The sequence below is a fragment of the Neolamprologus brichardi genome, chromosome 13 (genome assembly GCF_056152115.1).
Source record: "Neolamprologus brichardi isolate AB-2024 chromosome 13, ASM5615211v1, whole genome shotgun sequence".
Classification (NCBI taxonomy): Eukaryota; Metazoa; Chordata; class Actinopteri; order Cichliformes; family Cichlidae; genus Neolamprologus; species Neolamprologus brichardi.
In genome coordinates, this window is record NC_142116.1 from 23,500,478 (window position 1) to 23,516,349 (window position 15,872).

Here is a 15,872-nt window from a genome sequence, read left to right on the forward strand (position 1 = left end):
TCTAACATGTCATTTAGCTGATGTTTCAGCTAAAGACTGCCATGAGTTCATATACTTGCTCATTACTGAGACTGAACTGTTGAAGTGTAAAAAAGTAAAAATAAAAATTTGTACACAATAACAGAAACAATAGTCTTACCTGACTTCACATGAGTGGACGCTGAGTTCTTTGTGGAGAAGTCCACTCGTTAGGTTGTAGACCAGCACAGACCCGTTGCTCGTGCCTAAGCAGAACAAACGGAAACAGAGAGCAGGGAGTAAGACATACGAGACAGGCTGATGCAGAGAGGAAGAAAGGTCACAAGCGAGAGTTGCTTATCATAGCAGCATCTAGCCTCCAGCAGTATCAGAGACACGGTGTGTCAGTGTGACACCCCTGTGTGTTCCCTGTCACTGCAGTAGGTGTGGAAAGAGGCAACACATCAAACCCCGTGTCATTCAGCTCACAGCCCGAGAACATCACAGTTTCAACTGCTGCTGAAAACAGCAGAACAGCTCGATCCGTCCCTAAACTTTACCTGATTAAATACTGCAAGTGACAGTCGACACTCCCACAAACTCAAACTTTTCTTAAAAACATTTGTTCATACTCATATTGCACTTTTAAAAGTGATTTTCTGAGATTTGCTTATGCAGCTAAAAAACATTTTTTGAGCAAATACAAGAAATGTTTTTTTTTGCCCTGACATAAATTCATACACAAAAAAAAAATTAAACTAAGACAACTGAGTCATCACTTTGAATCATTTGCATCTTCTAAGGATGTGAACAAGTTTAAGTTCTAAAGCCTCTATATCCCACCTTAGCTTAATTTACAAAGTGGAATGGCATCATGCCTATTGTGCATATGCAAAAACCCCAATTTCATTTTCCTATATATGCAATAATATCCTTTATTTGCACTCTTTGCTTTAAACCATAGACTATGAAAAACTACCAAGTAGTTTGAAAACAATCAGGAATGACAAACTATTATAAAAAAAACCAAACTCTGCAGTGCATCTAATATCTAATGAAGACTCAAGTTTAATGATGTCTGGAAAGCATTTAACTGGGTCTGGGGCATTCCTTCTGCAGGTGCAGAAACACATTTAGTTTTTGCAATTATACTGACTGTGACCACAGTGACTATGATCACATGCTGACAAAACATCTGGAATCTGTGATAGGCAGTGTGGCATGGGTGTTTGTGTATCCCCTTCCTTCTCCTGGTGCTGCTAATAGATGGCATGTAGTGTGGGCACAAAGATGCTTCAGCAGGATTTGAACAGGGAAGGACTGAGTGGAGATGACATTCCTGCAGCGTGATTCCTCACAGCCAGTGTTTGTTTAGTTTATGCAAGGTTAGTCAGGCTCTGTACCTCGCAAATTATCACCGTATAGCTTCAGAGATTGTTAATCTATTAAAAACACATGTAAAAATGTCAAGTTGTTGTTTTATGTGGATCTGGAATACACTTCTTGGCTCAGCATAATGACTCCAATGCTTTAGCTGCTTGGCAAGGTCACTGGAAGAACAAGACTGAAAGAAGTCGCTGCTTCAAGAATTATATTAGTGAGCATGCCTGCTGAAAGGCCAGCCCAGCAAGCTGTCTTTCCTAGACATGAGAGTGTATAAGTCTCCTCTAGCACTTGCTCAATAAGACCACACTATTGTTTATTTCATGTAGAATACAAATACGATGTTTTCTGACCAGCTATTTCTATAGTGCCAGTGGTAGTGTCGACCTTGCAGTTTCTATCGAGACTAAAATAATAAGAATATCTCAGAGTTTGTATGTCTTGGGTTGTCAGTTCTATTTATTTGTCCTGTAATAAAATAAACCGATAAACCATAAATTAACCTTTATCAAAAAGACAGCGGGAGTTAACTATTACAAAAATGAATCATTACTTTTAATCAAAAGTTCATCCTTTAAACATTCTGTTTTGGCTTGGGCATGGATAGTACTTGGCGATACAGCCTCGCTAGCGTTTACTGATGATTTCAACACCGCAACAAGGTCAAGGCTCAAATCAGCCAAATGCATTAAAAGTAATTGGAAAACATTTTAGCATTCAGCAACATAGCACACAGTCCTGAACAAATGGTCATTCAGATGCTATCACAGTGAAGAGTTGGGATCAGTGGGGACGATGCAAAACATTCAGGCAGGTACAAGCTAATAAATATTTTAGTTTTGTGTCATCATACATTTTATGTCATTTTATGTAATATACTATAGTATTCTTTTTTATTGCTGGTATAGAATGTGTAGCAAAATATTTCATTGATAGCGTATTTAGACAGATTCTTGCACCTTCCCATTTAACCTCATGAATTCCTTGAGAGTACCAGAAATCATTTTATCCTAATCCAAAAATTAATGTTTCAATACTAAGTGCAACTGATGACAGATCTGAACTCCATCTGCAGATGAACCCAACAAATTATGAGAAGGGGGAAAGATAGAAAAAGAATAGAGACATTATAAAGTGGAAGCTTTGAATGGATTCTTTTGTGGGCTACAATCCCGATTCCTTTCTGACAGGCCACTGGAGCTGATAATTAAAATTCATCAATCCGATAATTGCTTTGCTTTCTGAGGCACAGTAGCTGCCTTCATGTTTATTTTGTATATTTGTTATTGATAAAGTTAGATTTTGCTTTATTGATACTTTATTTAAATCATCTATTTTCTCTGGTCCAAACCACACAGTGGAGTGTAGCTGTCAGGAAAGTGTGGATAAATAAATATTAGAAGGCTGGAAGGGATATCAGTCTGTCAGTGTTTGTATAAGCCACTGAATGAGAAGGGTGTGGGCCTTGTACCTATCAGTAATGGAGCTGTCAGATCCCCTAAGGCTTACAACTCTTTAAACAGGAGACCAGACAGCAGTGATTTTGGGAAACTCCTTGGGTGCAGAGCTTCTGTAACCTTTCCTAAGAGAGGAGACCAAGAGCAAAAAAGACTGGCAGAGGGGAAAGTGAGAGACGGAAATGAAGAAAACAGAGTTGGGAATCCCTGCAGTTTGTCTAACTGTGATGAAACTGTGGAAGGCAATTTCAAACCTCAGTGCTTTCACACCATCAGCAGTAGGTGCATCTCCTGCTTTAATTGCACCAATAGAAGGTGTAAAAAGTCTGTATCCTTAGCCGTTCCCCTGACTAGTGTCTCATAACTGAGAACTCAGTGTTTCTCCTCTTTAACTTGTGCACACATTAGGGAGAAGCCTTGGCCTCTGTTCCGACTGGAACAGAGGCCAAGAAAATGATTCTGCATGTGCCAAGCACTCATGCGTGAATCAATCTGGATTTACTGATCCAGTAAAATATACCAACACCCCCTAGAATACCTGCCCCAGTGCCAACCATAGCATCAATACTGAGGAGGTGAGAAATGCTACTGTAACGTTGACTCATTGATCATTAATGATCAAGGAGCTGACCTCACAGCCCATTGTTCATTCAGTGGACTGGTTTCAGTTATTGTGCAAATGTACTACTATAAGGTTGGGGAAGCCTCCAGTCAGCTGAGACTGAAGAAGTCACTTGGACGAGTGACGAAACGTTTCTCCCACTGAAAACGCTGCGTCAAGATGAACAGACTCGTAAACAGAAACGTCCTAGGGATTTACTTACCTGGATGGTTGAGCACGCATCAAGACAACGTAACCTTGACTCGTTTTGCATTTGATGATAGCGTAAGTAGGTAAAGTAAGTTTAAAAAGTTTATTTATTAAGCACATTTCAAATTCACAAAGTACTTTACAACAGGAAACAAAATTAGAAAACAGACAAAAAGAAAATAAAATAAAACTGTAGATTGAAAAAATCTTGACAGTGAGATCTTGCCTCGAGACAGACTGTTTAGTGCTTTGTATTTGCATACAAGAATTGTATATATGACATTAGATACGACATTACAGTAATCTGAGCGCAATGACACAGCGAGTAACAGACTCCAACTCTCCAAATGCAATATTTAATATTATTGTAACTTGTACTTTGTGTGCGCATTCCCTCTAACTGTGCTAATAAAATAAAGCGGCTATAAATGACACGCATTAGCCTCAAGATACCATTTTAATTAAACATACTTCAGCTTCTGAATTATCTGGACGCTGCCTCCACCTTTCAGCAGAGATTGTGATTCTCCTTCTAAATCCTCGGTGTAATTAGCCAGCCCTTCAAACTTATTATTCACAAGGCATTTCACTGGAAGTGGAACAAAAGACACATTTCAATAATGCAGCTAGAGACTGTTTAACTACTTGACTGTGCAAGATGACGACGGGGACTTGCCAAATGATGTGCAAAGAAAACCTAATCATCCTGTTCTAGCTTTAGATTCAAAATGCTACCGAGCGCCAGCTGTGCCAAGTCACCCCACACCATCTACAGCAGGACGAGCAGCCACTCCAATCCCTTGTTAAATTGGGGAGGGAGGGTCAGTTTTTCTACTATTGCTACCTCTTCATTCATTTCACTCCTTAACAAAAACACACACACACACCTAAGACAATTTGCTATTAACAGTTTCAAGTTTTCCCCTTAGCTCTTTTAGAACTATTGCACTAATTAGGCGATAATGTGCAGTGAACTTAAGAAAGTTCTGTCTTCCATAACTGTGGACCTGACAGGTGTATAGCAAAAGTAAACAGACCAAGAAAATGGTTGTAAGACTTAGAGCTTGAAGGTATTATTATTCATCTGCCTGTCTGTAGGTATGAAGCAGGCAATGTATCTTTAAGGTATGATTAATTTATGTGTCCAATGTCAGGGGACAAAGTGTAGCCTATTTTTCAGCCTGACAACTAAACCGAAGGTTTGCTGCAACGGGGAGCGAAAAGCAGCCTGCCTAGACTTAAAATGGAATTTGGCACAGAACCACGAGTGTGTGTGCGCGCATGTCTACACACATGAAAAGCAATGGCAAAATGAGAGGAAAGAAACACAATCCTGCTCTTAATTTCCCCTTCAAATTTAGACTTTCATAATTTTACGCATCATTACTGTAGTGAGGAGGGAAAACAAAATTGCTATGCCGATCTAAAACTAATAAATCCAAACTTTGACTGCGTCCCTCTCTCTCTCTCATTTGCCTGGCAGCTGTCTTAGGAGAGTAATAACAGAGGATGATACTTCAGATTAAGTCTATGCCTTGTGCCATCGTTTACAGAGACCGCACAGTAGAATTTGATGGCCCGCTGCTTACTCACCGTCTGCCTCAAGGACATAAATTACAGCAATGATATGCATATTCACAAATCCTGACATGCACTTTATTTGAAAAAAATAAATTTTGAGTTGTTTTTTTCCAGCTCAAACCTGAGATTGTGTTGCTATTTGAAATAAAGACCTGTTTAACTTGCTTGGCTACATATCAGCTCTGTTAATTTCCTGTTAGGGACAAAAAAATTGATGACAATTTCAATAGCGTTCATTTTTGTGTGTGTGTTTAACTTTGCAGCAAAAAGTCTTAAGGTGACAAACGGAATCCAATTTATGTTTATATATTTTTTGAGTCAACTGGGGGGAAAAAAAACCCTAGAGCGTTAACAAAGAGTGTCGATGTGCATGAAATTAAAATGCGCAGCTGCAGCTTATAGCTGCATAATCATTTCATCTCCCTCTAAAGCATTCTTCACTCACTGGATATTTACAAACAAACTTTGATAAAATCCAACCAGGCTTTTCCTCAAACAGATCTGTGGTAGTTACACACGACGGCAAGGACGGCATAGATGAGTCAAATTTAATAAACATAATAACAAAACGAACCCTTCTGTGCTTCCGTATGGCGAGCCAATCAGTTGCTGATAAACATCCATTTGTGTCTTCAACTTGGCATCCTTTTAGAAATCAAACTGCTGGCAGTGCACCTCTATACATTTCACTGATCAATAGGATTAAAAAGCACTATATAAATGCATTGCCTTAACTATTTATCTGTTAGAGTTAGCCTCGTCTTAATTGGCTTTCCTACACAGCTAGAAACTATAATTTCTCCAGACACCACTTCTAAAGCTGAAATTGCACTGCTGGTATCGGTGGGACTTCGTTTTATTTTATTGTATTTTGCAGCCAATCGTTTAATGGAGATTGTTTAGCTGTTGGGAACAACAAATAAAATCATCACTGTTTGATATTACTCATTTTATAAGACAATCTTCCCCCTTTTTAGGCTACAAGCCACTCTTAAGCAAGGAGAGAAATATATATATATATATATATATATATATATATATATATATATATATATATATATATATATATATATATATATATATATATATATATATATATAGTTAATACAGGGACAAGAGAGAAGGATCATATTTCTCTCAGATATTTTTTCTCTCAGATAATTGAACTTTAAATCCTTCTCATGAACTATCAGGTCTCATCATATCTTAAAAACCTCATTGTCCTTTCTTAACCAAGCACTTCGCTCTCAGACAGCAGACTTACTCGTGATTCCTTGGATAGAATAAAAGTAGAATTGCCTCAGCCTGATAGCTGAGGCAGAGGCTTCAGCTATCAGGTCCCTCCCCTATGGAGCCATCTCACAGTTTGGATTTGGGAGACAGACACTCTCACTCTATGTAAGAACAGACTTAAAACTTTCCTTTTTGATAAAGATTATAGTTCTGTTTGGAACAGGTGACACTGAACCATCCGTTAATCACGCTGCAGTTGGCTCAGGCTGCTGTGGGACAGCTGTGATATGCTACACTGTGACACACTGAGCACTTCTCCATTCACCTCTTTTCCCTTTCCAGGTGTTTAGAATAGAATGAAAATATTATTATCCCACATTGGGGATTCACGATTTTCTGTTGTTGTTTATTTACCACTGCAAGATGTCATTACTTTTTCATCTTCTTTCTCTCTCAGTCTGTGTTTTTGCCTGTCTCCCTATGCTTTGTCTTTTTTCCTGGCCCCCCGCCCCAACCAGTCACGACAGATGGCTGCCCCTCTCTGAGCCTGGTTCTGCTCAGAGAGGTTTCTCCAGCCCACCTTCACACGGTCTTTGCACATAGGGGGTCATTTGAATGTCTGGGTTTTCTCCAGAATGCTGTAGGGTCTTTATCTTACTGTGTAAAGCACTTTGACTGTGACTGTTATTGTGATTTGGTGCTATATCAATAAACCTGAACTGAAATGTATTTTCTTTATTAGCTCATAGAGTTTGAAAAATACAAGCAGTGGAAGCATTCTGCACACTTGCTACACTTGTGAGGCTGAGCCTCTGTGCGAATAAGGTGATAACAATTCCAATCTCATAAATACAGGGAACTTTCCCTCATTGGTTACAGCAATGCTGTTTCTCTACAGTGTGGATAGACTGATTCAGGTTATTCACTGAAAACATCTTCACACTCATCATGAGGTCTGTCCGGATATTTTCAGCTGTGGTTCTGTGAAGCAAACAGAGATGGACAATTAAAAAAAAGCCAGTCATAACAGTGTAGAAAGATTAGCAAATCACACAGGAAGAGGTCTCCTGACGCACAGAAAAACTGGGCATGGTAGAAGTGAAACATTAAGTCAATTATCTTTTGATAACCTTTTGAAATTTTCTATAAAACTAAAAGAATGTCTGTGCCCGTATCTGACAGTAGCAGCAGCTACATCCAAAACAAACTGAATAAGGGGCTTTCTCTGTCTTAAAAACAGAAAAAAAATGGCACAGTCGGATTGTGGAATTTATTGCTCAGGGCAGTTCTCAGGGGTTCTGAAATCACAATATTATATATTACTACTCAACTGGAAGCCTTATAAATACAGGCAGGTACACACTGGTCTCTAGTCTGTAGTATAAAGCGGTATATAACAACTATCACTTAAGATTCTGTGAATAATAATAATAGTGAATAAGAGCTTTTTCTTTAGGTATTAGCTGCTTTAAGGAAATACGAGTTATCTGTGGGATGTAATCAGTGCACCGGGGCCAAAATAAGATCACTTTAAGTGTCACAACTGCTGTTGATCCCTTTTGTAATGACATTACAATAAAATGTCTTTATAGCTACTAAATGCCAACAGAAGAAGCAGAGATGGAAATTTTACACACAGTAAATATTCGTTAAAGAACTTAAATCCATGAATTATATCTGTTTTTTTTGTTGTGTTAGTCTTCTATCAGGCATTCCTCCATCTTTAAATCCCCTCTGGCATAAACAAACAGAAATAATAAAGACGGTAAAATGCTAAAACACTGCAGCAACAACAACAATTGCATTAAAAATCATCACCCAAACATGTCAATGAAAATTCATCTGACCTTTAAAATTGAAAAGAAAAAAAAAAACTTTTGTAAGTAGCAATAAGAAAGCGAATCCAGGTAAATAGTAAACAGAGAAACAATACATAGGCCTTCTATCTAATTTCTTTTTAAATAACTGCAGCTTGGAAAGGAAGCACATTTAGAAAAGAATACATGAAAAATAAAACTATTTATGTCACTTTTGTGCACTTTTACGGTAAAGCCCTCCACGCTATAGAACATCAATTATAAATGAAATGAACTAAAGAAAGCTTGTTTTCTTCTTACCATTCCAGTGGCGATGATGTTTAATTATCGTCTGCAGTCAACATGCATCTTCACACTGAGAGACGGGAGGTTTGAAAAACGCAGCACTGGTTTCCAAAGTAACCAAAGGTGAATCCAGTTTGAGTTACAGAAGCGTTTTAAAAAAAATGAACAAATGCAAAAGATAACCCGGCCAGCTACAAAGGAAGAATATGTCGCCGAATAATAGAACCAAAGTCCTTTTTCGCTCCTCAGTGGGCCGCGAACTCGGTCTCAAATACCAAAGTGCTCGTCAACATTAACTTACCCAGCCTGACAATTACTCACAATACAGTCAATGTTTAAATGTTTTGCCACCATTCATTTACAAATGCTTTGACATCTAATTCACTTGGTTGTGTATCAAGGACTTGTCAATAATAGTAGGTAATGATGATAAAACAGTAGCAGTACTGTGTTGAAATCTTTAGTGGACTTGTAGGACTGCCAATGTGAACTCAAAAGAAAGCAAATCGAACGTATACAGTTCAACAAAAACACGACATTTAGACTAGAATTAGCTGCATTCACAGTTTCTGCAGAATTTACCAACGTCCAGTAAAATTAACTCTGTTACGTGGTTATTAATGATTAAATGATGATATAACAAATCAATCGTTTTTTTTCCAGAAAAACAGAAACCTCATAATGCCAGCGGTAGTCATAAAGTCATAAAGTTTTGCAGAATTGCGTGACTGTGAGTAACTGGTTTCCTATTACCTACCTACAGCCAGAAGGGGTTGATAGTGGTTGATATTTTTGGTGGTAAGAGGTGGACACATTCGGATGGCAAATGGTGGCAGTGGCAGACCAGACAGCAAACCGGTTAGCAGGAACTTCAGCTGGACTTCTTGCTGGTGGGAAGATGTAGGAAGAGTCTCACCGGCTATCAAGGTCTGACCTGGAGATGGGAAAAAAAAGATAAAATAAAAAGACAAGACGTCAAGTGTTAAGTTGGACATAATGTGAAAAACTACCTCTTATTTGCTCCTTAAATAATGAAATAACAACAGGTTAGGAAAATCTAACCTAAATCAAGACTTTTCTTTCATTATCACTGTCACCATTGTATTCTATCTTATACAGCTCATATGTAGAGGGAAGGCTGTCATTCTGTAAATCAATCACTGTATAACACATAGACAGCAACAGCGGGGTGCTACCATCTGTATGAATATGTTCAATGAAGAAATAAACACAAGCAAAATAAACAAAAAGTCAAAAAAATATAAACCAAATATAAACAGAAGCTTCTTGAGACCAGCAACATCAACAAGTGAACTGCAATAACAAGATGCTACATTATGTGAAACAAACAGTGTTTGAATACTGTGCAGGAAATAAATCATCCCAAATCAAGACTACAGACACCTCGTACTTGTAAGAAGCTTAATAGCAGTCTTTTGAATACAAATTTCAACTTGGCCTTACTGATGTAAAACAAAGCACTTGTTTAGTCTGACGTGGAAACGTTGTACACAACGCGACTACAGCTGGAGGCAATAGAAAAGAACTAATATTGGTTATTTCAATGAGCTGTGGACTTAGTTATCAGGCTAAGCAGCTGTAATTATCACAAGAATTTAGTGGTATGTTAAAGCACTAAAGGCAAAGAGTAGCTAGTGCCCTCATCAATTTCAATCAACAATCAATTTTAAATATCAAGAAAACATTTTGTTGGGATGTGGATGAGCCCTCCGTAATGCGAGTGTCACGACTGGCAGCCAGCACTGGAGTAATGACGTAAAGGTCTCTGAGGTAGCTGAGGAAGCATTACAATAGTAAGACACCTCACTCGTGTTATCAGAGAACAGGTTTACGAGATAAGTAACAGCAAGTTTCTTCAACACTTTAAAATCACAGACTGAAACATAGATGTGAAGGCGATTCGCTTAAAAAAAAAAATTCATTACTGCACATCAGACATTTTAATGCACTGTGAACGAATAACTCATTTTTATCTGTGTATCTGCTGGAGAGCTTTAGTATTCCCTGAGGAACAAACCTTAAATTGTCGTTAGCACTTGTTAAATAATTCATTTGGTTTTCTTGATTTCTTTACACTGGACATGTATTGTCTTTCAGCTTGGAGTTAGATTCTAATCTTATGTTATTATAACTACAAATAAAACAATAAAAACCCCAAACAAACAACATGGTGCCTACCATAGATTGCAACAAAGGAAAAATGGTTTTCTAGTTACCAGCTCTTTCCACATCTCAGTGTAATAACAAGCATGTTTTTGTTTCACAGACTATAAGTAACCTGCATGACAGTGATATTTCCTCATAACAAGAGCTTTAGTCAGGCAACTGTCAAGCAGAGCTACTGCTCCAGGCAGTAGATGGCTTCAGTGTGTGTGTGTGTGTGTGTGTGTGTGTGTGTGTGTGTGTGTGTGTGTGTGTGTGTGTGTGTGTGTGTGTGTATCTGTATATATATAGTGGAGGTGGGAATCACCATACATCCCACGATACGATATTATCACAATACTTAACGCACGATACGATATTATTGCAATTTTTAAAAATATTTTGCGATTTTCAGATTCTGTACATAAAGGTAAACTTTATCAATATTCATTTTATCTAATATCAAAGTCTCACACTCAGTCTTTCTCTCATTTCAGTCAGTTTTATTGTTGACAAACTTGAACGGTTTGTATTACAGTCTAGTCCAACTTAACTGAATGCAACCATCTGGTACAATTATAGCTATTCTGAACTATGCAATTTCTGAAAACTATGCAGCCCCTTCAGCAACTGAAGAATTTGAAAGTAAATTAAAACCAAATATAATTTTACATTAAATAAAAAAGTTTTAAACTTAATTAAAATAAAACATGTCTTAAATTAAAATAAGTAAACTGTCATGTTTATTGCTGCCATAAAAAAAGTTAAACACATTTGGACAGTGAAGGAATGTCAGGATTCTTGCTCAGAAAAAGGATCAACATGCTCTGAAGTCAGAGTTCCAGTCCACGAAAACTTTTTTTGTAACAAAATATCGATTTCTGCTGTCCCTGTATCGATACATTATTAGCAAACAAAATATCACGATACTACACAGTATCGATTTTTTCCCCCACCCCTAATATATAGATATATATAAATTAAGGATGAGACAGAAAACTCCTCCCTTTTAATGCCATCCACCTCCCACAGGTCTAACTCTCAATGCAAGTTAATTCTCACTTAATACAAATGACAAACCTAACACAAAAAAATCATCCTATTACAATTTTACATTTACATTCATCTTTTGACAGGCAGCCTTAAATCATCAGGGAGGATAAAGAGAGAGGGTGGAGAGGAAAAAAAGAATTAAATGAAGGAGAGACATCATAAGCAGAAAAGATGAGACAAAAAAAAAGGGGGGGGAAAGGGAAAGAGAGGAAGGGCCATGCATCTATGGGACTCTTTGTGCAGAGCTGCTCAACAGGGGAATAAGGCTGGCTTGTGAAGTGCACAGAGGAGAAACCAGCAGTCACACATTAAAGCAGAAACTGAAGGGGTGCCTTGAGGCCCACTCAACTCGCAGAGGTACAATAAAAGATACACTAAGACCTGCAGCATTCACACACACACTATCTAATTCCCTTCATGTTTTTGAGTTTTCACATTTTCTCTCAATGAAAACCATCCTTCTAAGATGAGAATGAGAATGCTTCAGCTGCACCAAGATGTGACATGCGTGACGTTTTGCCTTCCAAACAGCAAACTATACTGTCTGAGATGCGCATTGTAGTGGAGTGTTGATGGTGGTGGTGTGTTTAGGCATACCAATCATGCTGTTAAGAGACAGATCCTGAATCTTTTTCTGGTTTGGACCCAGCGGAGCTCCACAAAATGACACAGGGGAGTAGAGCGGCGATAGACCCGAGCTGTCATGGAGAAAGAGAAAGAATCATTCACCACATGAACTTCAGAGTGACATAAATGCATAAACACTTGCGATATTTCATAAACTGCATACAAATTATATGCATTGCGTCTTAACCTTCCTTAGTTAACTCAGCTTTCCCTTTCAAAACCACCTCACTGAGAATATAATTTATGTCATTATATCAAACGGAAGCTGAAAACTTTTTAGGAAACATCAGACTGTCAATTTAGAGCACCGCAAAAGAAAACTTCTGCAACTCATTAGCCGTGAAACAGAAAACCCACCTGTCAAGCAAATGAACTCAAACAAGACTATAATAAGAAAATTCCTCACATACTGACGGAAAGCAAAAACTTTTCATCCCTTTTGCATTTAATGCTGTAGATTTCTCTTGTTTGCCCACATTAAATTGGCTTGTTCAGAGGCAGGCAGAATTCAATCTGTCTCACGTAGGAAACTGACTTAAGAGAGAAATACAAAACTGTTCTCGACAGCAGTGAGGGAACGCTCCATCAAACGAAAAGACACGTCAACGACAACCAAACCCCTCTGCACAGCCCACCTGCGCCAGTCACGATGAAGACTACATTTAGGTCAGAGGATTATTATTTAAAGTCAGCTTGAGTCACCTTACAAAGTAGTCAAACTTTTAACCGTTACGTCTAGCTTTCAACTGTGAAATTGTAATGTAATTTTGCAGAATTATTTGGCTTTCTGCATACGTGTGTGTGTGTACCTAGGATTGGCAGCAGCTTTGCCGGTGTGGGCTCTAAGCTCCCACAGCATGGCTCTGCCATCGCTGACCATGAGCGCAGCCTTGTTTTCGTTGACGGGGCAAATCACCATGCGATATGGTCTGACGGTCTTTGTGACTCGGATGGCGTCACACTGAGAGCGCAGGTCGTACACAAGCTCCTGGACACTCTGTTCTGGGTCTGGGAAACCGAAGGAATAAAGGAAAAATACGACAAAGAATTAGGAAAAGAAAAAATGTACAGCGAGGTCGACATGCAGGAAGAATAGTGGCAGATAGAAACCACATGATGGAAATTGTGGATTGAGAAGGACAAACAAGAGGAAAAAATAGTCTACACAGAGTAGATGTTCATAATACTGACAACGGAGGGGAAAAGGAAGAAGAATAGGAGTATATATGATTGAAAGAACAATTTTGAGCACATTAGAAAAAAGAAAAATAGAGAGCATAGAGAGCTTTGCATAGATTTAAGGCAGTAAAAAGAGTAGGTGAGAGATACAAGAGGAAATTTCAGGGAAAAAAGGAAAATGGGTATAGAGAGATGTGTGTGGAGGAGATAGCAAGGAGAGTAAGTGAGGAAGAGAGAGATTCAGCGAGACAATTGCCTCCCATTGGCCTATCACGCTAAGCCAAAGATATATGAGACAGTAAAGGGCTAAATGCCCGCTGGAGCATAGGAAAAAAGGCTACAGGATCCAATTGCAGTGCAGTTGGCTGAATAGATGATAACTGGGGGATGGAGCACTGAAGTGAGGAGCAGCTTAGGCGCTGAAGTGAGGAGTGAGTAAAGCACAACGGCTATGTGCAGATTGTGAGTGGATACACCATTGTGAAAAGGTTTCATACCCGCTGCTTCCTCAGTGGCAACCGTGGAGCGACAAACTCGCAGTGTGATACAACCATTCTCATGGAGACAGTAGAGGGCGTCTCTCTGAGCACAGGGAATCACCTAAACACAGAGGGAGTGAAAAAAAAAGGGGATCACGTGTGATTGTGACTTTGCCAAATGTCTATTTGAGACTTAATGTTGAACAGGTGGTGTTTACATTTGCTCTAAGCACTGCATGAATTTGCCAATGTATTTGCTCCACAGCACGAGAACCCCGTAATATACTCATCAAAATCTACATGTGTAAATTTGTTTGGCACAAACAGAGAAAAACAGAGCAGGGGCTAAGCTTAATTAGCTTGTCAGATCTCATGCTAGTCTAAAAAGGAGGGATTTTTGCCAAAGGCTCCCATTGGGAAAAATATTATTGTGCAGACTTAAGATGTTATGGCATAGTCATGTTTTATAAATATATGGACAATAAGCTAAGAAGTTGGGAATTTAAAATATTGCCGACTACAGCAGGCAAGATCTATTATCATACAAAAAAGGGATACATTTAATAAATTATCCTGATGATGAGTTGTGCAAATATACAGCAGAATTCATGACAGTTGTACTTCAAGTAATTATTCTACACTTTTACTCTCTCCCCTCAGCCCTAACCAGTCGTGGCAAATGGCTGCCCCTCCCAGAGCTTTTGTCGCGCTAAAGAGTTTTTCCTTCCCACTGTCGCAAAAGGGGTCGTCTGATTGCTGAGGTTTCCTCTTTATTATTGTCGGGTCTCTACTTTACAATATAAAGCACTTTGAAGTGACTGCTGTTCCACATTACAGCGAGGATAGAAGAAAATTCACATTTCTCGCAGCACAACGGACAACAAGACGGTCATCAAAAACACTGAATGGCTTGTTTGCATTTAACAGCTCTGAAAATAGTTTTATCTTAAAGTGCAAAGAAGCAGCAGCGTTTTGGGGCCAGTTCTAGCGTTGTATAAATATCAGATCCATTTCTGTGATCCTTTGAATATATTTATTGATGTGTGTGGACATGTGCATCTGTTGTTTTATTGTGTAATTCTCCGTTTCATGTGCAGCAGTTTGGTTAACTTTGTTGTTTTAAATATGCTGCATAAAGAAATTTGGACTGGATTTGAATTTTGTGTGTAAAACTACCGTAATTGTCGGGCTATAAGCCGCTACTTTTTGCACAAGCTTTGAACCCTGCGGCTTTTAGTCAGGTGCGGCTTTTCTATGGATTGTCTATTGATTTTTGTGATATCGTAAGACGATTTGTTTTGTTTTTTCCGCTGTTGTACGGCACTACCTTGCCTGGCGGAAGGGCATGTGATCAGACACACAGTATTGGGGTTCAAGAGTGGTATGTTGGTCACATGTCCATCCGCCAGGCAACATAGTGCCGTACAAGTAGCGCGAAAAACAAACTTCAAAGTAGCGCTACACATTCAGCAGGAGGCGTGGATGACGAGCGGTGATAAACTTGCGAAAAGCAAGTTATGCTCAACTCCACCAGTGGATTCTGACAGCGTGGAAAAGTGTGAAAACATCCACGATCACCAACAGATTTCTTTTTTTTTTTTTTTTCCTTTTCTTTTTTCTTTCACCAACAGATTTCGAAGGGCTGGACTGCTGCATGATGGAGAGGAGGACACCGCCACAGCCCTTCTGAGGGTGTTCAACTCTGACACTGACAACGAGGATTTGTTTGGTTTTGAAAGTGACAACGAAGGAGAGAAGCAGAGAGTGGATGACGAAGCCATCCTGAGCCTGTTCGTTTCCGACACTGGAGAAGAGGACTTTGGTGGTTTTAGTGTACAGGAGGATG

At 38.9% G+C, this 15,872-nt stretch overlaps 1 protein-coding gene across 1 annotated transcript in view; it reads right to left on the minus strand.

Annotated features, from left to right (window-relative positions):
• Positions 1 to 15,872, minus strand: part of wdr11 (WD repeat domain 11) — a 61,846-nt gene that overhangs the window by 34,807 nt on the left and 11,167 nt on the right. The window contains exons 7-11 of the mRNA XM_087850338.1: positions 14,045 to 14,147; positions 13,178 to 13,376; positions 12,339 to 12,439; positions 9,283 to 9,459; positions 140 to 224 (exon numbers count right to left, since the gene is read on the minus strand). Of these exons, the coding sequence (XP_087706464.1) occupies positions 140 to 224; positions 9,283 to 9,459; positions 12,339 to 12,439; positions 13,178 to 13,376; positions 14,045 to 14,147 (665 nt within the window). The remainder of the gene's footprint in view (positions 1 to 139; positions 225 to 9,282; positions 9,460 to 12,338; positions 12,440 to 13,177; positions 13,377 to 14,044; positions 14,148 to 15,872) is intronic.